The sequence below is a fragment of the Serpula lacrymans genome, assembly GCF_000218685.1.
Source record: "Serpula lacrymans var. lacrymans S7.9 unplaced genomic scaffold SERLAscaffold_4, whole genome shotgun sequence".
NCBI classification, from domain to species: Eukaryota; Fungi; Basidiomycota; class Agaricomycetes; order Boletales; family Serpulaceae; genus Serpula; species Serpula lacrymans.
This window is the reverse complement of record NW_006763293.1, coordinates 1,305,897-1,328,407: the sequence shown is the minus strand read 5'-3', so window position 1 is coordinate 1,328,407 and position 22,511 is coordinate 1,305,897. Positions and strand designations below refer to the sequence as shown.

The 22,511-nt window shown below is 47.6% G+C and overlaps 12 protein-coding genes across 12 annotated transcripts; 7 read left to right on the top strand and 5 right to left on the bottom strand.

Moving 5' to 3' along the window:
• Window positions 1–21: 21 nt before the first annotated feature.
• Window positions 22–3,315, bottom strand: SERLADRAFT_460976 (uncharacterized protein; the record flags this gene model as incomplete). The annotated part of the gene is made up of 10 exons (XM_007315514.1): window positions 22–1,488; window positions 1,542–1,951; window positions 2,036–2,168; window positions 2,224–2,316; window positions 2,378–2,396; window positions 2,470–2,523; window positions 2,641–2,678; window positions 2,736–2,794; window positions 2,849–3,119; window positions 3,199–3,315. The coding sequence occupies 10 exons, from the start codon at window positions 3,224–3,226 to the stop codon at window positions 749–751; spliced, it is 1,845 nt and encodes a 614-aa protein (XP_007315576.1).
• A 122-nt stretch (window positions 3,316–3,437) lies between these two features.
• Window positions 3,438–5,576, bottom strand: SERLADRAFT_446715 (uncharacterized protein; the record flags this gene model as incomplete). Its single annotated transcript, XM_007315513.1, has 6 exons — window positions 3,438–4,070; window positions 4,130–4,227; window positions 4,284–4,527; window positions 4,581–4,640; window positions 4,728–4,821; window positions 4,888–5,576. The coding sequence occupies 6 exons, from the start codon at window positions 5,574–5,576 to the stop codon at window positions 3,537–3,539; spliced, it is 1,719 nt and encodes a 572-aa protein (XP_007315575.1).
• Window positions 5,577–5,641: 65 nt separating this feature from the next.
• Window positions 5,642–6,412, top strand: SERLADRAFT_435262 (uncharacterized protein; the record flags this gene model as incomplete). Its single annotated transcript, XM_007315512.1, has 4 exons — window positions 5,642–5,712; window positions 5,777–5,865; window positions 5,933–6,087; window positions 6,137–6,412. 4 exons carry the CDS (start codon window positions 5,642–5,644, stop codon window positions 6,410–6,412), a joined length of 591 nt encoding a protein of 196 aa, XP_007315574.1.
• Window positions 6,413–6,475: 63 nt separating this feature from the next.
• On the top strand, window positions 6,476–9,217 carry SERLADRAFT_460972 (uncharacterized protein; the record flags this gene model as incomplete). Its single annotated transcript, XM_007315511.1, has 11 exons — window positions 6,476–6,814; window positions 6,879–6,980; window positions 7,055–7,155; window positions 7,212–7,269; window positions 7,333–7,389; window positions 7,443–7,538; window positions 7,587–7,834; window positions 7,886–8,101; window positions 8,168–8,240; window positions 8,292–8,430; window positions 8,486–9,217. The coding sequence occupies 11 exons, from the start codon at window positions 6,686–6,688 to the stop codon at window positions 8,554–8,556; spliced, it is 1,290 nt and encodes a 429-aa protein (XP_007315573.1).
• A 236-nt stretch (window positions 9,218–9,453) lies between these two features.
• Window positions 9,454–9,621, top strand: SERLADRAFT_382398 (uncharacterized protein; the record flags this gene model as incomplete). The annotated part of the gene is made up of 1 exon (XM_007315510.1): window positions 9,454–9,621. A coding segment is annotated over one exon (168 nt), but the record flags the coding sequence as incomplete, so codon positions are not given.
• A 1,167-nt stretch (window positions 9,622–10,788) lies between these two features.
• Window positions 10,789–13,620, bottom strand: SERLADRAFT_460964 (uncharacterized protein; the record flags this gene model as incomplete). Its single annotated transcript, XM_007315509.1, has 11 exons — window positions 10,789–10,828; window positions 10,894–11,397; window positions 11,451–11,564; window positions 11,623–11,798; window positions 11,876–12,008; window positions 12,084–12,273; window positions 12,337–12,477; window positions 12,545–12,709; window positions 12,763–12,864; window positions 12,939–13,079; window positions 13,148–13,620. 10 exons carry the CDS (start codon window positions 13,505–13,507, stop codon window positions 11,285–11,287), a joined length of 1,635 nt encoding a protein of 544 aa, XP_007315571.1.
• A 360-nt stretch (window positions 13,621–13,980) lies between these two features.
• SERLADRAFT_435257 (uncharacterized protein) lies at window positions 13,981–14,462 on the top strand (the record flags this gene model as incomplete). Its single annotated transcript, XM_007315508.1, has 3 exons — window positions 13,981–14,097; window positions 14,165–14,357; window positions 14,404–14,462. The coding sequence occupies 3 exons, from the start codon at window positions 13,981–13,983 to the stop codon at window positions 14,460–14,462; spliced, it is 369 nt and encodes a 122-aa protein (XP_007315570.1).
• Window positions 14,463–14,823: 361 nt separating this feature from the next.
• On the top strand, window positions 14,824–15,307 carry SERLADRAFT_460959 (uncharacterized protein; the record flags this gene model as incomplete). The annotated part of the gene is made up of 2 exons (XM_007315507.1): window positions 14,824–14,926; window positions 15,084–15,307. The coding sequence occupies 2 exons, from the start codon at window positions 14,824–14,826 to the stop codon at window positions 15,170–15,172; spliced, it is 192 nt and encodes a 63-aa protein (XP_007315569.1).
• An 811-nt stretch (window positions 15,308–16,118) lies between these two features.
• SERLADRAFT_460958 (uncharacterized protein) lies at window positions 16,119–17,006 on the top strand (the record flags this gene model as incomplete). Its single annotated transcript, XM_007315506.1, has 4 exons — window positions 16,119–16,205; window positions 16,269–16,289; window positions 16,378–16,442; window positions 16,503–17,006. Coding segments are annotated over 4 exons (174 nt in total), but the record flags the coding sequence as incomplete, so codon positions are not given.
• An 880-nt stretch (window positions 17,007–17,886) lies between these two features.
• SERLADRAFT_460955 (uncharacterized protein) lies at window positions 17,887–19,077 on the bottom strand (the record flags this gene model as incomplete). Its single annotated transcript, XM_007315505.1, has 1 exon — window positions 17,887–19,077. One exon carries the CDS (start codon window positions 18,617–18,619, stop codon window positions 18,401–18,403), a length of 219 nt encoding a protein of 72 aa, XP_007315567.1.
• On the bottom strand, window positions 19,065–19,730 carry SERLADRAFT_446707 (uncharacterized protein; the record flags this gene model as incomplete). Its single annotated transcript, XM_007315504.1, has 4 exons — window positions 19,065–19,112; window positions 19,166–19,226; window positions 19,286–19,336; window positions 19,407–19,730. 4 exons carry the CDS (start codon window positions 19,634–19,636, stop codon window positions 19,065–19,067), a joined length of 390 nt encoding a protein of 129 aa, XP_007315566.1.
• Window positions 19,731–19,803: 73 nt separating this feature from the next.
• On the top strand, window positions 19,804–22,500 carry SERLADRAFT_460950 (uncharacterized protein; the record flags this gene model as incomplete). The annotated part of the gene is made up of 6 exons (XM_007315503.1): window positions 19,804–20,301; window positions 20,363–20,517; window positions 20,577–20,947; window positions 21,015–21,173; window positions 21,299–21,374; window positions 22,159–22,500. 6 exons carry the CDS (start codon window positions 19,915–19,917, stop codon window positions 22,214–22,216), a joined length of 1,206 nt encoding a protein of 401 aa, XP_007315565.1.
• Window positions 22,501–22,511: the final 11 nt, after the last annotated feature.

The following is a 22,511-nucleotide window of genomic DNA, read 5'->3' as shown; positions in this document are numbered from 1 at the left end:
CGCTCATCCCAATGCTGATAAGGCAGTTAATGAATTTCAAAAGCAATCATAATAGAAACTAAACAATTCAATGACATTACACGCTGATGACCTGAACTAAGATCCGAGCGGCAACTATTACTAGTAAAGCATACAAGCATACAACCAGAATGATACATGTAAAATATAACGAGTATGTCAAGCAAAAATACAACACGAAGAATGTACGGTACGGTTGATATTTGAATGCCAAAGGAATAAAAATTGGACTAGTACGATGCGTCCACAAGGTTGCGCTTGGATTATTCAACAGGATTGAGTGCAGCAAATAACTTATGGTGATTGGGTTGCAATAAGGTGTCGTAGATAAATAGAAGCAAAGTAAGGAGGGTGAAATGCAGGTGGTGCTGAAAGTACACGGAAGTCGTACAAATATATTCGATGGATGCGTCTTGAGCAAGCAAGAACATTTGCGGCTCCCGAAAGAGGGACATACTACACAGGGCAAGCGAATCACCCGAACCAGGATCCAGATTCCACGAACGAGAAAGAGGAAACTGCTTATGACGGAAACCATTTCACTGCTGCATAGCGTAGATATTGAGAGGATATATGATATGGCACAGAAACACTGATAACGCCATCATGGCGGTAACGGAACTAAGGGGGCAAGAAGGGAAGTGGTTGCGTGTGGCTGGTTTCGCTGGCTAAGGAATTCAAGGATATCCTGGTCGGCGAGAAGGCGTGTTTTCCCAACCCAACCTCTCATTTATAGTACGCGCATAGGACTTCCAGGTGGAAGTTGTTCCCTTTCTATGAACTGCGGCCCTATAGCGTTCCTCGCCAGAGGGCTGGAGTCCATGCCACCGCCAGGAGAAGCAACACCCACTCGCTTATGCCGGCGTCCAAGAAGAGTTGCATTATCCATGTCCAGCTCAAATGTTCGACTGCCACCCGCTCTGCGACCCCGATCTCGTGAGCCTGCTCTTCCATCCAATAACAAGGATCGATCATCATGGACAACAGGAGCTGCCCCGACTATATTCCGTTTAGCCACCGTCTTCGCCCCTGTGCCAGCATTGTCCCGCTGGGCTGTTCGTGAACTTGGATTCGCATGCCTACGCCTCGCATCTTCCAATGTGTCTTCATCATCTGCCATTACGTCTTCGTCGTCCTCGTTCAGACCGTGCAAGAAACCTCTCGTTCCTGCACCGCCCCTTCCATTGTATGCCCTTCGACGTGCTCCTTCCTCTTCCATACGATGAACAGCGTAGGTAATGTCAAATGCTTCTTTGAGTGTCGCAAGACCTGGTGAACGACCTTCAACGCGGCCACCACGAGCAGCAGTCAATAGAGGTGAATCGAGTGGAGGAGTGCGTCCATATGCCATTGGAGTGGGGGGTGGAGGCGGCGCAGGGGCAGCATTGCACCAGGGATGTGCAAGAAATTCGTCGATGGTATAACGCTGAGCAGGATCGACACAAAGAAGGTGTTGAATGAGATCCTTAGCTGCGATCGAGGTCAATTCAGAATATCTTTCAATCAGGAATGTGATCACATACCTGTATGGCTAATATCGTCCCACCATGGGCTCAAAAAAGTGTAGTAACCACGCGCAACCTTTTCTGTCAGGACGTTGATGCTTTCGTCGTAGAATGGAGGAAATCCACATAGAAGCGTGTACAAAACACATCCGAGCGCCCACATATCCACACTCTTGGAATATCGCTCATCTTTAACAATTTCCGGCGCGGTGTATCCGACTGTTCCACATGGTGTCATTGTCTCCTCATTCCAAACCACCTTCGAAAGGCCGAAATCAGCAATTTTGATTCGCCCAATGCCTCCACCCCCAACACCAGGTATAAATTCACCCTCGTCTTCCTTTTCTTCATCGTAGGGACGCCTTACTGGGTTCTTCGAAGGTATGATTGGAATCCGCTCAAAAAGCAAATTTTCTGGCTTGATGTCACTGAATGAAGCGATTCGTACAGCAGCGAAAGTTACGAAATGAAGTCAGCGGAATGCGTAACACGGTAGTCATAAATAAACAAACCGATGTACCACGCCTCGCTCTTCGTGAAGATAGCGAATACCGTTTGCAACTTGGAGAATGACATGCCTCGAGAGGTTTTCACTGAAATAGGTCAACTTTACTATCTGATGGAACAATTCGCCACCCTCCATCACTATGGTCCCATGTCCATTAATCAACTGACCCAGGCACGACGGGGAATTACGTACATTCTAAAACGAGAAAATAATATTCGGGAGATTCTGAAAATGATTGTAGTCGAACTATAGATGGGTGACTTGTCCCTCTCATAATTTGCACCTCTTTAAAAGACAAAAAAATATGATAAGGAACTGTTCTAGGATGCAGGCGCGAGATACCCACCTTTGAGAATATTGGCACGCTATGAAATACACGACGTCAGGAAATTGTTGAGACGAGTTTTAAGCATTCAAAAGGACAATGTGGGACGTTACCTCTGTCACGCGCGGCTTTTTCTTAAATTGTGCATTTAAATGCTTATCGCCCGCCTAACAGAGGCACGAGGGTAATGCAGAACGAGAAGGTAGATGATAGAATTGGGACACAGAGAAATTAGTGCCATATGAAGCCAAGAGAATGAAAACAGCCAGACGACAAAGACTAACCTGGGATGCATTCAGTTCAAACTTCCGCACAACTTTCACTATATGCGCAGTCAAAGTGTTACAATGTGTCGAAACAAGCGCTGAATAGAACACACCAGCCACTTTAGAGCCGCTTGACAAATCTATTGCCTTGTACACGTTCGAAAATGCGCCGCTAGAAGGAATAATATGAACACCGTCGTGGACGGACGGAAGGTCAGATACTCACTCTCCCATCTTGTCGATAAGCTTGAAATTCTCAAGCCCTTTATACAAAGGCTGTTTCGTTTTAGCTTCGCGTTCTTGGGTGAGAATCATATCTGCTGCTTCTTTGGAGTCACGTTTCTGTTGAGCTTGTTGGGTGAGGTCCGGTTCTGGTGGGTGAGCAGGTGTTTGCTGCTGACGCTGCTTTGGATGTGACGGTTCTGGGGTTGTTCTGGTGTATTGCTGAGGGTCAGAGTCTGGAAGCCTGTGGTTATGTTTACCGTGGCGTATAAGATCTAGACAATAAAACGAGGTGATGGTGGTATCGTTCGTCGGAGTTAGACAGCGGTCTTCGAAATGAGGATGGAGACATACTCTTGAATGCGTCCATGACTGCTGGCATGGCTGAGGATGTCGTGTGGGGTGTCGATGGGAAAGAATTGGAGTGGTGGTAAGGTAAACTGGTGGTCAAGGTACAGCCTGACTGATCCCTCGTCTTTTTTGCCTAGAGATCCGTTTTGTATTCTCGCTGCTTTCCAGCTCCGCTTCGTCACCTGCCTGACGTCATTCAGGACCCTGTCGTCACCCCACCTTCTTTCTACACTCGACTTACCTTTTTAGGTAATCACCCACCTTGTCGTCATTTTACAATTATAGCATATTACTATTATTATTTTATTTACATACCCTTTTCGCGACAACAACAATCCTCCTCATCTGCCTCCAAAGACGCTCCCTGGTGCACTCCTGCTTTCTTCATCTCTTTCCCAATAATCCGGCCGGTCTCTCGGCGGCGTATGTATAAGCAACAGATGCTGGGCCGGTGACAACCCCATCAAGCTCATCCCACTCTGCTTATTCCTCAGAATCGGTGTTTCGCGCGTTTTATTCGCCGGCACCAGCGCCGCACGGCTGCGTCGCCTCAACGAGCCAACACCCACGTTTCCTCCAGCACTCTCGCCGTCCCCTTCGTCCCCTCCATTCTCCGTACCTCCTTCTTCGTTTCCACTCCCACTTGGAGCCCATGCAATGACAAATACCCCTAGGAAGGTCGCGCCACATCCGTACAGGAATGTCACCATTTGATGAAACGTTGCACGCTTGAAGTCTCCGTACAATACAGCGGAGCCAATGACGGCCGATAGTGTAAACAGGACGAAATGTGTCGGTATGACGAGCTTAGAGTCGAATCGTTTCAGTGCTCGATTGAGATATCGGACCTGGAGGATGCCCGTGATAATGAGCACCTGCAACATGCACATGCACGTCAGTGTGAAATAACCGGAAACAATAAATGAGGGCCCACAGCGAGTATGGGATAGCAGATCCATTCCATAAACATTTTGCCCCACTCCTTTGTCAGCAATGTGGAGACACCTTTCGTTGCCAAAACTGTAAATCCTCCTGCAGCATATAGGCCCTGTTAATATCAATTCACCTTAAGGTACTTGCAAGCTTACCAAATATTGCACATAGCCCTATATCCACTAATACGACTTTTCGACCGATGGCGCCCTCGCTTAATACGCCCAGTATCACAGCGCCGACCAAGTATACTATACAGAAGACTTGGAAAGCTCGCTGCGAGATCGCAACAAGAAGTGCATCAGGTGTAAGGGGTGGTGGCGTGCCGTCAGGCGAAGGTGTAGATAGGACGACAGTAGTCGCGCCTATCACCGCGAGTAAGATACCAAGTAGGTCAAGCTATAATGAAAAGTATTAACATGTGACTGCATAACAAATCTTTGGTTAAAGACCTTGCGGAATCGCTCGCCAAGCATGAGGGGTGCAACTAGACAGTTTGCCATGAGTGCGAACTTTTTGTCAGTCACATAGTAACGTTGTGGGTAAGATATAGCAAAGAAATCAGTGCAAGTTCAGCAAACGTATGTTTAAACACTTACAGTCCCTAGAGGTGCAACTACCGATGCAGGAGCAAATGCATATGAAATGAAGTTGCCCAATTCTCCAATGTTCATTAAAGAAAAACCAAACCACCTGCGTATACAAGGTCCTCAATCAAAATCCGATAAATTCTCTAGATAGATGTGATTATTGACTTACCAGAGGCGGGATTTAAGATAATCACTCTCATTTTCCTCTTCTTCTGCGCTCTTTTTCTGACCAGCATTCTGATTCCGCTTAAACCCACCATGTCCGTTGTGAATACCAACCTCGTCTACTGATATAGGGCCCATGTGGGCATCCGCATTGATCTTCTGGCTCTGGCTTTTACCAAAACTCATACGAAACGGTATGAAATGCAACGAGAAACTCGATTTCCTTTGATGTCTTGCACCTCGGCGACCTCGTGATAGGCTACCACTGCTGGTCGTACTCCGTCTGTCATCAGTGGAGGCGCTTGAGCCCGCGCTCATGCCATAGGTCGGTCGCAAAGGGGAAGAAGTCGGCAGCAGCGGCTGGTTTTCAAGGAGAAGACTGTGCTCGATATCGTCATTCCTCTCGTCCCCGAAGCCATCAGAGACAATTGGGTTGTTGTCCAGCTCGACGTCAGAACTTGCTGGGCCACTTTCACCTTGCCTCGCGGTATCATTGCGTGCTCTATTCGTTCCTTCTCGCTTGGCCTTCTTTCTCTCCCTCTCTAGACGTCTATGAGCGAGTTTCTGAACGTTAAGCGCCAATGAGATGAGGATGTTTCCAGCGATGGCAACACTGATGCCAATGCTGGTCTGGAGGGTGAGGTGAGGAAGGTCGAATCCAAGATCAATATCTGGCTTTGTGCTGTTGGTCATGGAGGGCATGAAGTCTGGTGTATGCATTGTGTTGGTGATTATATCCCTGAGGCTTGAGGTATCGGATGGCAGGGGGTATGAAGAGCAGAAGTCTCAATAGGCGAGAGCTGCGAGGACGGTTCGAGGTGATCGTGAAGTATAACAAAGTAAACAGACCTGATTCAATGGCCAATGTATATATATCCACGTTATACGTGCAGTGTCCCTTCCGTCGTGCTTTGGCCTAACGCACTCGCACGAGTTGGAGCACCTCAAAAGATTCGCTCCCGAGAAGATACTGAATTCGAAGGTATATGGTTTTGGAAGAAATATCCCACGTGCGTGTCCACACTTGATCCTCACTCTCAATTATCAAGAGAAGTATGAGAAAGCCTATGTAGACGTTCTCCACGCGTTGTTCTACAACCTATCCGCGAAGAACATCTCCGCTTCATTACAGAGTGTGCCCAACATAAGAACCCAGCCGAAAATCATGCAGAAAAGTATTTCCCAAGAGGCGAAAATGATTGTGGTGAATGGATCTCCTGGACCCGCACAATTTTCTTCACTCCTCATGACAGCGATATGTGTACTCGCAAATGGCAACAGCAGACACGGTTACTTTGATTATGAGTCCAGTATTACGAGGAGATCGCGGGGATGAACTGCAAGTGAGCGACACCTCTGTCGATAGTGCATACCATGGATTACGGAACGAGTCCACTCACTGCCACGCCATATCAACGATGTCGCCCGCTGACCTCAGCCTCTCAGACCACGACGTGCACGTTCATGAACTGAGAGCAAAAGGATGGCGGGGCAGTCTCGACCCCAGTGCGGATCCAAAGAACAAATGAGGCAGTTGAGTCTCACGTTGATCCCGTGCTTTTCCTCTGTTTGAAATTCAAGGCGGACACCGAGAAGACTGCGAGGCTCATACTACCGCTGTAAGACAGGTGCTTCGACGGAGTGGAACGAGCAACACACAATACCTTTTTTCTTCTACTTCTCCTTCTTCCGTACATCAACTGCAGGAGTTCCTCTGCGAGATCGTATCCTTAACTTCTGACTGCCACATCACCGAACTTCAAACTTCAAACCTACTACTGTGAATAACGCTGCGGCCTATCATGAGAACAAGACACACCGCGCACCCTCTTCCAGCCTTTCCCGTATTCTCTTCTGCCTTCCTATCATCAAACGAGGTAGTTCTTGGTGGAGGCGGTGGAGCATCTAGAAGTGGAATCAAGAATAAACTTGTGAGCTCTCAATAATGCCATGATACGGGATACATATTCACCCTCCACGGGACACCCGGGTTAGAGACTTTATCGCGTGGACGAAGATAGAAGCTTGCACCTCTTAAATGAGCTGGAGCTGGAGAAGGATGAAGATGCGCCAATGAGTATGGCCACGCATCTCGAGGTTCGTAGCTTGAGCTTCTCATCCAAAGCGACCAGCAAAATGTCAACACGGCAATCGTTTTTATTATCACACAGACGAAAACAGTGGTATGTGGGATAAATAGTACAACTGAGAAGTTACAAAAGGGACAAAACGAAAACTGTCGCGTATTTGGTTTGAGTGGTGAAGAACATAGGTAGGTCGGCTGTCCCCTTTTTAATATTCCTTATCTTCTCATACTCTTTCACGTAGACTGGAGCAGCTGAATACAAAAGGAACCCTGCTCTCGGGAGACACTGAAGACTACCAGGTAAGACTATAGAAGCCAACTTTTTGCTTGGTGTCCTCTTGATATCAATGTCATTTCCCATAGAAAGTCACCGTCATATCGCCTGACGGATCACTTTTGGTGGTAGCCGGAAATCGCGAGGTGCGTTTCTCTTGACTGTTTTAAGTAGTGGCATCCGAACTTAGTTACCGTAGCTTTCACTCTTATCGTATCCATCTCTTTTGCCTGTCGCGCAAACCATCAATGTAACAGAGGGAGATATTTACGACGCAACATTATCCTCTTCACATGTAAGTACTCTCCTTGGTTAATCAATAGTATATCTCATTTTCTCGTAGTTCGTCATAACGACAACCGTCAATCTCCTTGTTTACGCCCTTCCAGGAACTTCGTCACCTACGTCCTCTCAGCAGGATGAACGGCCAAGCGAGAAGCCTTCGAAGAAGAAGAAAGGCAAACAGAAGAGTAAAGACAAAGAAGAGACAGTAAACAGCTCGCTACCCGCATTGGAGCTCGTCAGTGTTGTCCAAATCCCTTCGCTGTCTGGTGTGCCGGTGGGCGCGAATACGATGTTTCGCGCTGCGAAGTAGGCTTTCTGATCTTTTACTTAACAAAATCATTAATAGTCCCTGTTTAGGTTCCACCCATCAGATCCGTCTGTACTTTATGCGATGCTCAACTGTACATCTCCACGCACGCGCAGCACTAAATCTGTTAAGCGCCAGGCCTATGCTATAAAATGGGTTGTAAATGCTCATGGGAGCGAGGAGAAGGCAGGTAAAGGTAAAGTGACAATAACACTAGAGAAGTCTCGCAAGGCAGGCGAAAGCGGAGTTACATGCTTCGACGTTAGGTTTGTGGATCAGGATACTTTCTTTCATTGTTGTGGCTTATTGGCTATGTACCTAACTTTCAACAGCCCAGATGGCAAATTTCTAGCTTTGGGCTCATCTAATTATGCTATCAATCTACTGGACTCTAATACTCTCAGCGTCAGTGCCCACAGTATCTTTGGCTTGCACCTCATTGACGACGTTTAATAGCCCCTGTTGACGATTTTGAAAGCGCACGACTTTCCCCTCACGACTCTCTGCTTCAATCCAACGTCAAAACTACTTGTTTCAGGGAGTGCAGACAGTACCGTGCGCGTGGTAAGCGTACCAGGTCAGCTTGGAGGACAATGTTTGTAACTTTCTTGTGCATTTTATTTGACACTAACTTTTGTCGTTTCTCATAGCGTGGAGCACAGTTCTATTTATTATTGTGGCTCTCATTGCCATTCTCATAGCAATTACTTTGAGTAAATGATGTGTGCGATACATTTATCCTCCATATTGCGGACTGTTTATGGTTAATTATGGGCTCACGTATGCCTTTTCGAATATATATATACAAATTATACATTATACTGCGCTACATTACACCTTGTGAAGAAAAAAAGGACCCTAGCAGGAATTTGAACTCGCAGAAGTGGGCACCTAGTCGTAATCTTCCTCTTCGACCAACTTACGCGTTATCCCGTTAGTTGCTGCAGCATTAGTTTGTATTTCTTCCATTGCATCATCAGGATTACTTTCTTCTTCCTCTTCCTCCTCTTCGTCGTCACCTCCCGTACCAAACAGTCCATCCTCCTCTTCTCCATCGCTGCCTTCCTCCGGTGCCGCTGCTGCTACAATGGGACCGCTGATCGGCGTAGCCGTCATCTCGATATCGGCGGGAGTGATGGGTCCCGCGGTACGGACAGGTATAGAGGTTGGTTCCATATCAGCATCGTCCTCCTCCTCCTCTTCTTCCTCTTCGCCACCCATTATTCTTGCACGTACTGCAGGAGTCTCAGGTTCGTCGTCATCTTCTATTTCTTCGATCTCTTCATCATAGAGTTTTACGCCGGGCGGTGGTTTGTTAGGTATTAGATCGAAATTCACAGCAGTGAGCGTTTCATTTGCCGGGGGTAATCGGACACCGAATACTTCGGGAACGGCGGGGAGGGGTGTTGCATTAGTTTGGGTAGCGAGTGAAAGGAGGTACTGGGACTGATGTCAAACACCGTAGAGCACCAGTGCATTTAATATATACGCACCTCCTTTGGCACACGACCACCAAACTCCCAGCCTACCCGAGCCTGTATGGCTAGTACAATATCATCCATCTCAATCTTGGCCGCACCAGCGCGACCTGCATGTTCCGCATATACTTGGGCATCAGAAAGAATTTGAGCTGTGTATCTATGTGCGAATTCGAGAAGCTGGTGTAGAACACCGGGCTGAGCATCTTGGACTGTGGGAGTGGAAGCTAAGAGAAGAGCAATGGAGCGTGCAGATGGAGGAAGACTGTCAGAAGTCTGTGATACTTGCGAACGTGACATTGGTGTAATGAGACTGGTTCTTGCAGTGAGTGAGTCATTATAGCTTTATCGGCAGGCTGTATAGGTCTATTCACCTCAATATCTGTTTGAAGGTTTATCGGCTACAACTGTAAACACGGTGGCTGAACACCACTGATGGTTGTTTGTCGACAGCTTGGGAAACAAACAGACCCGAACTCTAAATAGGGCGTCTAGCTTTTCTCTCACACACTTGCGACATCGTTCTCAGCTGCCTCGAGGGAGAGCTATATATGGTATGTTGTCTGCCTATGTATGATCTACGGGTGTATTTGTTCCGCAGTCTCTCTCAGACGGTGTCTCTTTAGCTGGAAGAATTCCCACTTTGAGTGTTCAAGTCTGGATATTGAGCGGATCTTGATAAAGCTTTGGTGTTGTCCAAATGATTCCATAGCACAAGGCTTTTTTAGACTGCTTGCAACAGTCGACAATGTACTGCCATCCTGATCTCGGTATAGTTCTGTAGTTGCGATACTGTCCCGCGGATGATTTAAGTGAAGACGGGCAACGTGTGTCTTCGGCATATTTCTAATCTGATACGGGTTTATCAGATAAGCCGAACCCCACGGCACACGTGCGTGTGACGTATATTCGCACTCCGACCGTCCCTGTTCTTAGTGACCAAAATTCAAAGTCGGTTGCATTTCACTTCTCTCCCATCGTCCACCATGTTCCGCTCCGCACTCACAAAATCGCTTTTGAGCCCTGCATCTGCTCCCAGAGTAACTAGGGCTGCTTTACGTCCCGCTCTTGCTCGTGGTTATCATGAGAAGGTTATCTCGCACTACGAGAGCCCTAGAAATGTGAGTATTTTGATTTTGGCTTCCAGTCTAGGCCTCGGTCGGTTTATCTGATATCTTTCACTTAGGTGGGATCACTACCAAAGGGTGACGTCGATGTTGGTACCGGTCTTGTTGGTGCACCTGCGTAAGTTCTTCGAGCATTCTTTCATGCCACTAGTCCTTACTTTTTCTTCTTCTTCCCCTCTACCTCAGCTGCGGAGATGTTATGAAGTTGCAAATCCGCGTCGACGAAAATGGCATCATCAGTGATGTCAAGTTCAAAACGTTCGGTTGTGGCAGTGCCATCGCATCCAGTTCATATATGACAGAGCGGGTGAAGGGCCTCTCGCTCGAGGAGGCTGGCAAAATCAAAAACACCGAGATAGCAAAGGAACTGTGTCTGCCACCCGTAAAACTCCATTGTTCAAGTAAGCACTAGTCGTTATTTTAGGCTCCCAACTCCCAATCTAATACATTCTGTCAGTGCTTGCGGAAGATGCTATCCGTTCCGCCATTCGGGATTATCGGTCGAAGCGGAGTCAGATGGCTGATCCTAAGCAAGCTGGGTTCATTGACGTATCACAGAGTGCTGTCACCGGCGAAACGGTAGCTACTGCTCATCCAGGGCAGTAATCAAGCGATATGGCGTTAGATTGTCCATTTGCCTCCTTTCCGTCATTCATCCAGGGCTCTGCATGCGTTTTCCATCATATATACTTATCGCATTTTACTCTATAACCAAAACATCACTAGCAGGAGTAACATCCGCTGTATTACCATGTTGCAATCATATTGATAATGATTAGTCATTGGACAATGAAAACATACGAATATCACAATATATGCAGTAGTACGACGAAGAAAGCATGAGTTAACCGGTAGAACCTTTTTGTCCAATAAATGAAAAGCTTCCTGCCGCAAACCATCGTTCGTTTGCCTCCTTCACTTGTGCTGCAGCGGCCGCACGGTTTGTCAGCTCGAAACCTAGCCGAAGTGTCAGTCCAGTATCCTTGATCACAAATACAGGATATACATACCTTGCACAGGGGTGACAGTGAGCGATGTCGCTGTACCCGATGTTTGTGTGCCACCTGCCTGAGCCGCACGCGTAAGCGCCGCTGTCCGAAGCTTGTTCGCTTTCGACAACTTGGCTGTAGACGTGAGTCTTATCAGTATCGAAAGTGCTAACTGTAGGAAACAGAGACATACCGCGACTTTTCGCTTCGCCCATCCCCGCACGCACTTTTCCTGTACCAGCGCCAATCATTCCAAGCCCCTTTGTCTGGTCAAAGGCACCAACTTCTTCCTCAACCTCACCGAACGCCATGCGATTCTGTAGTTTGCGTAGTTCGGTCTGAGCGTAGGCTTCTTTGGCTTTGCGGGCACTATTTGATGGTTCGAGAAATGAATATAATAGTGCAACTATATCATGACCGGTAAGTAGACGTGAGATGAAGCGTACCGTTTACCACCTCGTCGTTTCTTGGGTCCGTCGTTTGGCACAGGAAGGGCCTTGATTACCTTTGCAGGGGGAGGAGCAGCTAGACGATCAATGTGTTTCTCGATCTTCTCTCTCAACTCGTCGCCGTAAGCACCTTCAGAACAAGGAGTACAAAATCAGACTTCCCGAATTACCATATATACAACCAACTATCAGGAGTACTACTCACCGTTTCTCCGTGTGCGTTCCAAGTCCATGCGAGCTGCCAAAACACACTTCGCGCCAACCGTACGTTGAACCTTTAACTGATATTCTGGTGGTGTTGACTGTATGAGGTCAGACTGGAAGACGAAACCTGTGTGCCGTCGCTGCGTTGCAGACGAGAATCCAAGAGCGATCTTTTTTTGTGCACCAAGGAGCTTTTAGGCCATGAAATGAGCAAAGTTAGCTATACGCCATGTCACGACAGCACAGATACTCACATGGACATTACATGATGGCATTTTTGCGAGTGCGCCTAGACCGCCTGCAACACCGAGTAGCTTGGCAGCTGTAGTGGTACCAACAATAGCTGATAGGTTGGGTGCGAGAACATTCATTCTCGAGCTGACGTACATGAATATCTGCAATTTCACACCATTTCGACGTCAACCATGTAATGGTGGAGAAAACGACTCGTTATCTGCTGACCTTTTTACGTGCTTCCTCAAGGCGGTCGGCGAGATCGCATGCCCGTTGTACGGCAGTCCATTGAGCATCTGATAGTGTTTGTCCAGACGTTGTAGTGGCAGTGACAAGGACACTCATGATGACGGCAGCAGGTAGGATTCCAGCAAGGTCTACTTTCGTAGGATCCTGAAAGGAACGTGTTTGGAAAAGCATCTGCAAGCGAAGAAAGCCCTGCCTACCTCGTTATTCGCAAGGACTCGAACGGAACGGATGTACATAGCGGGATCTGCGACGAGCTGTTCAAGTTCGGGAAACTTGGGGGCATAGTGATCACGAATAAACTGTGCATATCAAAAGACACATAGTTAACACTGTCGCTGCCTTGAGATGCGAATAACCAAAAAGACGGAAATACCTTGTGCACCACCAATATTTCATTATCGACATCCACAGAAAGGTTATTCGCCTGCACAATCAAGTTGTACTCCGGATTCATATGAGCAGGTAATGATATTGCTTCTGCAGAACTTGGGTTTGCCTGGAATTTTTCTATTTCCTGCCGATATCAACCCGTGTTACTAAACAGACGTGAATGCAGCAGACCGGGGAAAGTGGTGTACTTGCCTTCAGAGTATCCCCCATCCGCTTGCTACCATCTAGTTTCGCAATAGAGCCTACATCCTCAATACTACCCAAATCCATCTGCTGTACATCTTCCACGTCCAGTTCGTCTGCAGGCTTCACTCCTCCTTCGAGCACTAACCCTCCCTGCTCTGCTTCCGCATTTGCTTCACCTTCGCCTTCACCCTCGCCCTCGTCTTCAGACATTTCCGCCTCATCAGATGCTTTTCGTTTCAGACCATTGGATGGAGGAGCGGGGGTAGACGTTGGTGGTGCGGGGGAATTCTCTGTCTCCTCGAAGTCTTCACCATTGTCTGAGAGTCCATCGAGGTCGGCAAGGAGCTCGTCCGCTAAACCGCTCATATTTCCAAGATATTAGGTGATAAATAGTATTTATCTACGACAAATGACGTAGACTTGGGGGGGTAGACGGTTTATAATATAAGTACAAATGGCCGAAAGAGTTCCTGATCACTGTGTAGACAAGACAAGACTGTCGAGCAGGATTATAAAGATGACGTAAGCAAAATCGAAGCGCCACCATAACGATCAAGCCACGCTGAAATTCAGTTCCTGCTGGAAGACAAAATGGAGCTCGTATAACGAAAGCTTGAAGACTCACACGTGAGGTAGAAATTTCTGTTACTCACGAGGGGACATGAATGGCTTACATTTGCGTGACCCCCACAAAATGTTGCAAACCCCAGAACACAAAGTCCAATGCTCACGGTAAAGGATTATCAAAGGGGCCCAGTGCCTGCAGTAAACATGTTACATTAAATTGCACTGTTTCACAGTTATCCACGAGGTCTGTAGTAGACTCGACCGCATCAGAAATGGGCCCTGCCTGGATATACCCGGTTTATGATCCCCTAATACCCCTGAGAGGACAAAAAGTCGAAGAACGCCGCCGAGACATTAATGAGTATTACTCTCACCCTGTGCGCTTTCTGGTGCGTGGCGATTCCGCCGGCATTAAACGTGTAGAGAGGGGTAAGGGACAAAAAGAACATACTAAAGAGAAAACCGCTTGATCGTTTGGGAAAAAGAGACCCTAGAGCACTGCACGACAAACATGAACGTGAACCGTGTTACGGGCTAAAGGATATCCTGTCTAGTCCTACGATAGTCAACCCTGGCCGTGGTATTCGTGCGATACCGGAGATTTTCTATGAACTGGGGTCGAGGGCAAACTGTGCAAGTGAGGCTAGAGGTGAGTTGTCATCGTTCCACGACGTTTTTCTAAACTTTGCGGGCAGTGAGCTATGAATATACGGCGATCTACCTGGAATGGCTTACTAGGGTGTTGATGCTCTGAAAGCAGTGATGACAAGCCCGGTAGTTATTCGCCGCGTTTATCGGCCCCTTTTGTTGTATTTACAAGGACATATTCGCCGTTCTATACGGAGATGAAAATATTCTAGATAGAATATGAAGACCTACAGTTGCAGTAGCTGCTGCATATTACATCCGTCTGAGGTGTTAGGGCAAAGAACAGCGAAGGACAGGACCGGCACACCCGTCCGACAAGATACGAGCCAGAAAAGCGTGTTATGTCTGCATCTTAACGCATTGTCGGATATGTTCTAGAAAACAGGTTCCCCGTCATAGTTCAAGGCACTGTAGACACCCACGACATATAGCCAGGCATTAACAGCCTCAAAATTATTATCGATAACATGATCACGGCATGCAGCATCCTTAAGGTAGAGTGCTTCAACTATCGGCACGGCTTGACTTTGTCCTCGTGTATCACCGAGATTCTAGATATCAATGAGGGGAGTACAGCTTATACAGCGCCCTTGAGCATGGAAAGTAATATGAAATCACTTGAACTCACCAAAGCCACCCTAGTGATATTAATAGCGATCTGCATGCCATGCTCGCAATTTCCTTGAGAAGGTGGTTATGGTTTAGATAGAATACTGCGTAAGTACAGGAAATACATTCGATGGAAATATGAGATGGAAAGTTCTTGCGCGATGCGCAACCCTTGTGCCCAACGAAAGTTCTTTGGAAAGAGAGTGAATCAGGAAAAACAAGTTAAGACGAGGCGTTGAACATTTCATGTCGATCAAAGTTATCAGATAGATAGCATGGTTCTAGATTAGACTTGTCAACGACTGAGAGCAAAGGTCGTAGTAGCAAAATATCGTTGGATGCGAGATGTATTTGAGCTCACAGTACCATATTTTGACAATAGACGCTTACAAATAGCGCTGGTCCGTGCGCAGAGGTCTCACTCGTATATAAACATGAGCTGGACATGATTGTATCTTCATACTTACCTTGATGGCATGAGCTCCTTCATCTACCTGGGTTTGTGGGCCTTTGAGACCTTCCATAGCACGGCGACCTTGTCCATACAGAGGGTAGCTTTGGTTTGTATGGGCTTCGGCTCATGCACTGTCTCAATATTTTCCTGTCCTACCACGGCCACTCTGGCTGGGTAGGCCTTTTTTTTCGACCTTTCTCGGTCCTAACCCTAACCTTAGTGACATTTCCTCTTTCGTCTAGGATTCAATCCATTAATATTTGAATTATTATCCTTGTCATTGATTGTGAGGTCCACCTGAAAGAAAATGTCAAGATAGTCTCCGCTCTTCGACTTACATTCATCGCATATCATGAATGGAAGATGTCTGTCATGTACGTGAAAAGCGCTTTAGCTTGCAGATTCTCTTCCCTGCTACCATCTCGGTGTTCTTGTTCTCTAGCTTTAATGAGGTACCGGTGTTATAGCATCGCTGATCATATGATTATACAGATGACAGGTTCTCTGGAACGACGCTCGGTCATCTAAATCCACTAATCCAATACAATTTCAATACAGTCTTGGTCGTTCTACGTCTGCGCTTGTCCTAGGTTTAGCTCCCAAAAACGTTATCAGGTAGCGCCGTGACTGGCGGTCGACGTGTATTGACAGGGATGATCCTCAGATCTTCCGCGGTCCTATCAATGTCTTTTGGGAGATAGCTCAACTCCTTCACAAGGTTTAGTGCGATGTCATTCACATTATCACAGTACGGACTGGTCCAACATCAGTGCCCCTGATGCGCTAGTAAATACCGATGGTCGTTATCCTTATCTTTCTATTTCAATGGACTAACTTGTTTTATGAAAGATCCGCCAAAGAAAATTTTCGGTGACTGAAATACCGGCATCATATTTTCCCCTTGCTCATTGTAGCATTTCCTCTATGATTCAATTGGCGTTTCTACATCATTTCATAGTCCTGGGTCCGCCTTTCCCTTCTGCGCAGTGACTTTCTAGAGAACGCTTCCCTCGGACTTGAGTGGTACATCCGTGGCTTCTCAAGCTACACTTCACCTTTGTGGCACTAAGGTTCTCCTTCCAGACATACGATTGCTTGCGCAGAGCGTGTTTTCCAGGCCCTCTGATTAGGTTATCCCGCCTCCGCCCAATTCTGATGAACAACCTCGGAAGGAGCCTAATTGTTTTTTCTCCTGCGTATCACGCATCAAGACCGGACAGAACAAGATAGGGCAGTGGCCGCTCTATCTTCGCTTCGTTCCGATTATCGTATACGTTGCGATATGTTTGGACAAGAAAAGAACAAAAAAGGTTCAAGAGGTATGTGAACATTGTTTTGTGATTTCCATGTTGATCCAAAAATACGAGATCTTGTCAGATGGGCGAGCGACTCCATCTAACTTACATACACATCTATTGAGAACCGCTGATTTCTTCGCTACCTTTAGAAGGACCTAATAAATACATCAGCTTACCGCCACGACCGGAGTAGGGCGACCGAGTGTATAGGACACGGCGGGGATGGCTGTATATCGTCATGTTACGTTTTTTTTTTGCGCGCGGAGCATATGGATATGTCGTTGTGTCTTAATGTGTGAATGTATAGGTCTCTAGAGATGGCACAGGTTTTGGTGGGCCTCCTGTGTTCCGTGATACTCACGCTATCGATGGCTACCATTTGCTGGCTCTTCCCGCGACGTATTTGAGTGGTCATACTCGAGAAACAAGCAAAGAGTGCCCATTGTGGCAGGGCGATGTGACAGGATAGGGTCTCTGGGATACAGGATCGAAAATAGAGGTTGTAAGTATAGCATTACACCTTGCGTCGCGGGGACGAAGGCAGGCCAGGAGAGCGACGGCCCGCCTAGATGGATTTGGTCGACTAGATTAGAGCCGACGTCGAGAGAAGGACATAATTAAAAATAAATACGGTTATTGAGTAACAGTCTCCATGTCGAGACAAGGGGAGGAAGGAAAGCATGAATGGAGGGCGGGTAATGGCGCCTTATGTCGGGCGCAGAGACTATGTCTGACATATGTCTGACATATGCAGGGAAGAGGTGAACGCCGGACGTCGGTGACTTCGCTGTAGGCATACCACCTGCGGACATGATGAATAGAAGCGCTGCCAGCGAAAGTTGGCTGAATTCGAAATGGGACGAGATAGGCATGACCCGTGGCTGTGCTGTGGCGAGTCGAGCTGGTTCGCTTTGGGAGAGGGGTGGTTGGGGTCCCTGTGGCACTGGATAGACGATGAGTTTGCAGTTTGGATCAGTGCCATCAAGCACACCCGGGGAACTTTCCGAGGGTGGGCTTGTCTGATAGCGGGGAACAGGCCATTTGCAGTGCATTGCCGTTGGTGGGACATTGGATGGACATGTGGTTTCATGCAAATCCCATGTCGAGCGTCCGAGGACAGCAGGGGAACATTGCGTCCATATAATAATTGAATCTATCATTGTCTCGCCGCTCTCTGCCGCTGAAAATCGCAACGGCGTCCACCGCGGTGGCCGTGATCGTTTGGCGAGAACAAGGACAGGGAGGGATAGCGGATGGCCGTATGCTTCCCCAGATCCTTTTTTCCTCCATAAGTCATGGGTATTCCTGGTCTAGTCACCGTTTTTAGCCAGTCCTCTCAGTCTTTAGCAGCACACCAGCACAGTGGATACTGGGCGGGTCTTCCAGGCGCCATCAGAGCCACGATCTCCCGCATCTGCCATCACGTCAATTCCCAGTGACAGTCTCATCCTTTGGGTCTATCACTCCCCTAGTCACTGTTATGTTATTCCAGAACACTTTTCGTCCACGTGCTTCTTTCTCTTCACACACGTCACAACATCGCATTCTCTGCGCTAACCTTCCAATTTCATCTCTCATCTCTGATCATGATCCCGTATGAATTCATCCTCTCATTTCCCCCTAATTTCCTCCCCTTCCGCTTTTCCCTCCAAAAATGCCGCTGACTGTGGAATCTCGCTTCAATTATGCGTAGCCGTACCCACAACGTACTCGGTCGTGCACAGCGTGCGATGCACCATGATAATCAGATTTCGGCCAATTCCGCATCCTTTCTCCTATCTTCAAAATAACACTCCATGCGAAAAAACCAGGAACCTTTCCTTGATCTCCGAGGATACCATGCGACCAGTTGCTGCCCACTGTATATCGTTTACCATACAGTACCGTATCTGTACGTGGCATGTCGAGATTTGCCCGAATCGAGCACAACAAGCCAAACAGCTGGTGTAAATTGACGTAGAAAGATCGGACGCCGGATTCAGAGGTCGAGGTCGACCTGATTTTGGGGTTCTGATCTTCTTCTCAGGGAGGTAACCGTTCAGGTAAGGTTCAGAATTGCCAGACGCATCATTGACTCCGTGGGTGCAGGGTCGTAAAGGGCGGTAGAAGCGCTCAGAAGAGTCAGGGGGTCAATTATTGCGGCAGAAGACAAAAACGCGAGCAAGTCAGGGTCGCTGGGGCAAAAGTAATAGTGACGTTTTCTCTCGATTTTCGACTTGCATGTGATGATGATGATGCAGTAACTAGTCATTGTGTTTGTGGGGTATAGGTGAACTACGGTATTCTTTGCTGTCGGGTATATGGGGATGCAGAAGACAGAAAATTGAAAGTGTCATGGAAGGTGATGTCAGCCTGTTCGGACTGCTAGAGCGATGCAGGTGCAGATAAGAGAATCCTAACATCATTGCGATCAGTCAACGTATAAGAGAACAGTTGTGATATACCTACGTTCCAAAATAACTCGTTTACGCAGACATCGCTGTCTTCCCAGTGAGACACCATCTCAGCTCTGTACACCCGATGTCACCCATCTACGTTGTGTATCACACAAGCGAAAAAGCCACTCACCGTCCACCTTGACCCAGATTTTCGCTGATCTGAACCAGCACAATGTACTTGCTGAATCGGTAAGGCCGATAAGACAATATTAGTTCGAGTAGGGAGTTTATACGGCTGAAATATGACGCACAAATTGTTTGGCTGAATCTCGACCATCCTCTCCTTCACGCGTTCTCCTATTTCCTTCATCCACGCCTTTATCTGATCACGTTCGCCTGACCACGCAGCATGTTGGAGTGTAGTCGATAGCAGCTTCTTCATGTATGCGCGAAGAAGCTCGCAGTCAAAAGCAGGCCGCGGTCGAGGGGACGCAGCCTCAGAGCGAGGCGGTGGGGGAGAACGTAAACCGAGAGCAGCCATGAGGATAGGGTGTATATTCTGTATGTGGGATTAGACTCGAGAGGGTCTGGAATTGCAGCGTGCAATTATCGCAAGGCTGTTTGATTTTTCTGTATGTAAAGACGCGCTTCTGTCTGCCCTTCTTTGTTTTGGCTGTATTTGGTTCACTGGCAAGCGCTTCTGTCCCTGCGCTTCCGAGCGAGCGCACACACACTTCGTCGAAACCCAAAAGAATAAGGCAAAAAATATAAGCTCAACTCCATTTTACAAAGCTCAGAAGTGTTGAATTCTCGTTCATCATGTCGTCTCTGCCTTTTCCTCACTTGGAACACACGTCCGAGTCCGGGCACGACGGGCCATTCTACAACCCATCGTTCGATACCAGTTCGTTCCAGATGAATCCCCTTTCCTCGCACCCACCACGCACCCCACGCGCCTCACACGTATCATCTGCATCTCATATACACTCCCACTCCCACTCACAGACTTACGGCAGTGCGAGTGTATACGACGAGAAAAGTGATGGATCACAGCAGACGATCGAACAGCAGCAGCACGATGATGATGAGGATGGCTCAGAGCTTAATGAAGAGGATGTGAAGGTCCAGGAGGCAGAGAAGAAAGTGCACACGCATGACGTGTGGCGGGAGATGCTGGTCACGAGCAATGGGCGGGATAAGGCTTTCGTATGTCATTCTATTCTTTATCCTTCTCTTTTCGTTTGGCTGATGTAGATATGTGTTATAGAAAATAATACAGTATTCAATACGTGTGTATCTCGTCTTTCATACGTCGCTCGTTGCCAGTCGGCTTTTCCGCAAACTTGGATCCACAAGGCCACCATGGGAGGTCGAGCTTGTTAGACGACTCGAGAGTGCTCGGGGTGGGCTATCATTCACGAGGTGATGGCCTCTGGTTGCCTCCTCTAACCAAGCTATTCTAAGATCATTTTATTACATAGGAAAACACTCATTCTGTTCAACTGGCTAGCGCCTCTCTCCACCATAATGGCACAGCAATCTGTACCTTTCTCCGCAGAACACCATGCGGCACTCTCCCAATCCGCTATCATCCCACCCCACCCTCCAAGCAAGCTCGACAATGCCAAACCTTTCCTTCAAGCACTTCTTAGTGCGCCTCCACCCGTCCTCCTCGAGCTTGTCAACGGGCTGTCAGACGATATGTACACGTTCTCTAGGCTCGGGCTTATTGGAAAACGCGCTGGCGAACGAGCAGCACGATTTTCAGACTGGTGTTGGTTCCTCGGTACACTAGTGGGTCTTGTCGAAAATGGCGTAGAACGAAATATCGTGGACAATATGCAGACCGAAGGTTGATTTTCTACTTTGCACGTGATTTTACGGAGTTTGTTGACAGAAACTGCGTGCGTTTGTTTTAGTGGAGTCACGCATGTATAAGGAGTCTATGGCTGGTGCCACCGCCAAGTCAAAACCTACAGCCTCAAAGCTAGATGGAAAGGAACTAGCAAGACTACAGAGCAAGAGCTACTGGTTACAGGTATCTCGTGCGAAGCTGGCTATGGATCTTATCTTCGTTTGTGCGTCTCTCTGAATCATCTCTTTGCTTCACACATCCATATCCAACCAGCTTACTCCCACGACCTTAAACTTGCTTCGTATTGTTCGTCGACCTACTTATACTTATCAACCTTTTTCTCCATAGCCTACGATATATTCAGGATCCAACGGTTCAGTGGAGTGATCAAACCATTCGCGGGACTTGCGGCTGCTATTCTCAGGTACGTGTCTTTGTTTTTGGTTTCCATTTCTGGGTGGAGTGGGTATGATGGTGTTGCTACTGGGCTTCTCGTATGGCTTCTTCGATATGCCCCACGCGTGCCTGTTCAATGCGTGGCTATGTGCCTTGTTCAAAGTTTGGACAGGTCGCTGCTTTTTGTAGCCATCCTTGCATTTGTGCTTGCTGCACTCTTGCATCTTCCGATTCCTTCCGCATGTCAGATCTGCATTCCATTCTCATTACGGTCTCGTTTTACCTTTCTTGGTTTTGAGCCACGCCCTTCCTCTTCATTTCCTTAAGCTCCTTCCTGGGATTTTTGAGTTTGCTCGCCGTTCCTGTCTCGAGGCGTGCTTTTTGCGTTACCTTCTGCTGTGCAAGCAACAGGTTCTCCGAATGATTCTTCTCTGTCGTCATCATTGTTCTCCTGTTATATGCGTTTCTTGTCTGTTAAGATTCAAGGGTGGAGATCCTTTTTTTGCACTGTTATTGTTCTTCCGCGATGATCCATGAAGCTTGCTGTGCTGTTCGGTCTCTAACCCGGGAACTGTTCATTATATTTTTGCGTTGCGCTGTTTCGTTTTATTCTCCTTCCATGTTGCGTTGTGGCTGTAAAGTTACGGCTTCTCCCAAGCGCTCTCATCCTACCTTGTTTTCTCCCGCCTCCCTTCCCCATATGATTGCTATCGTTTCTTTTGTCCACACCTATCATTCTCTCCCTTCCATTCTCGGTCTCGATCTATGCTCGTGGTGGACTGTTGGCTGACGACTGCACTTTGAACCCACAGCTCTGCCAAGCTCTTCGACAAACACAAGACGACGCTGGTGAAAGCACTCAGTAACTGATCTGTATCTTCGCTCGTTTCACTCTCGACCTTCGACCTTTGATATTTGCCCGCTAGTAGCTCTGCTCGGGCGGTCATTTAGCCTCACGCTACATGCCCATTTGCTGGATCTTTTAGTTATTTCCCGTGTCTAGTTCTAGTTATCTTTTCTCCTTCTAGTTCAAACTCATCTGAGGCCTTTTGGGTCGATATCCTTTGCTGCTCATGTTTCGTTCTGCTTTGTTAGAAGGCTGTACTTAGTGATGGCTTCTACAAGTTATATGCTAAAATATCATAGACGTCTCGCCGAGTCTGTC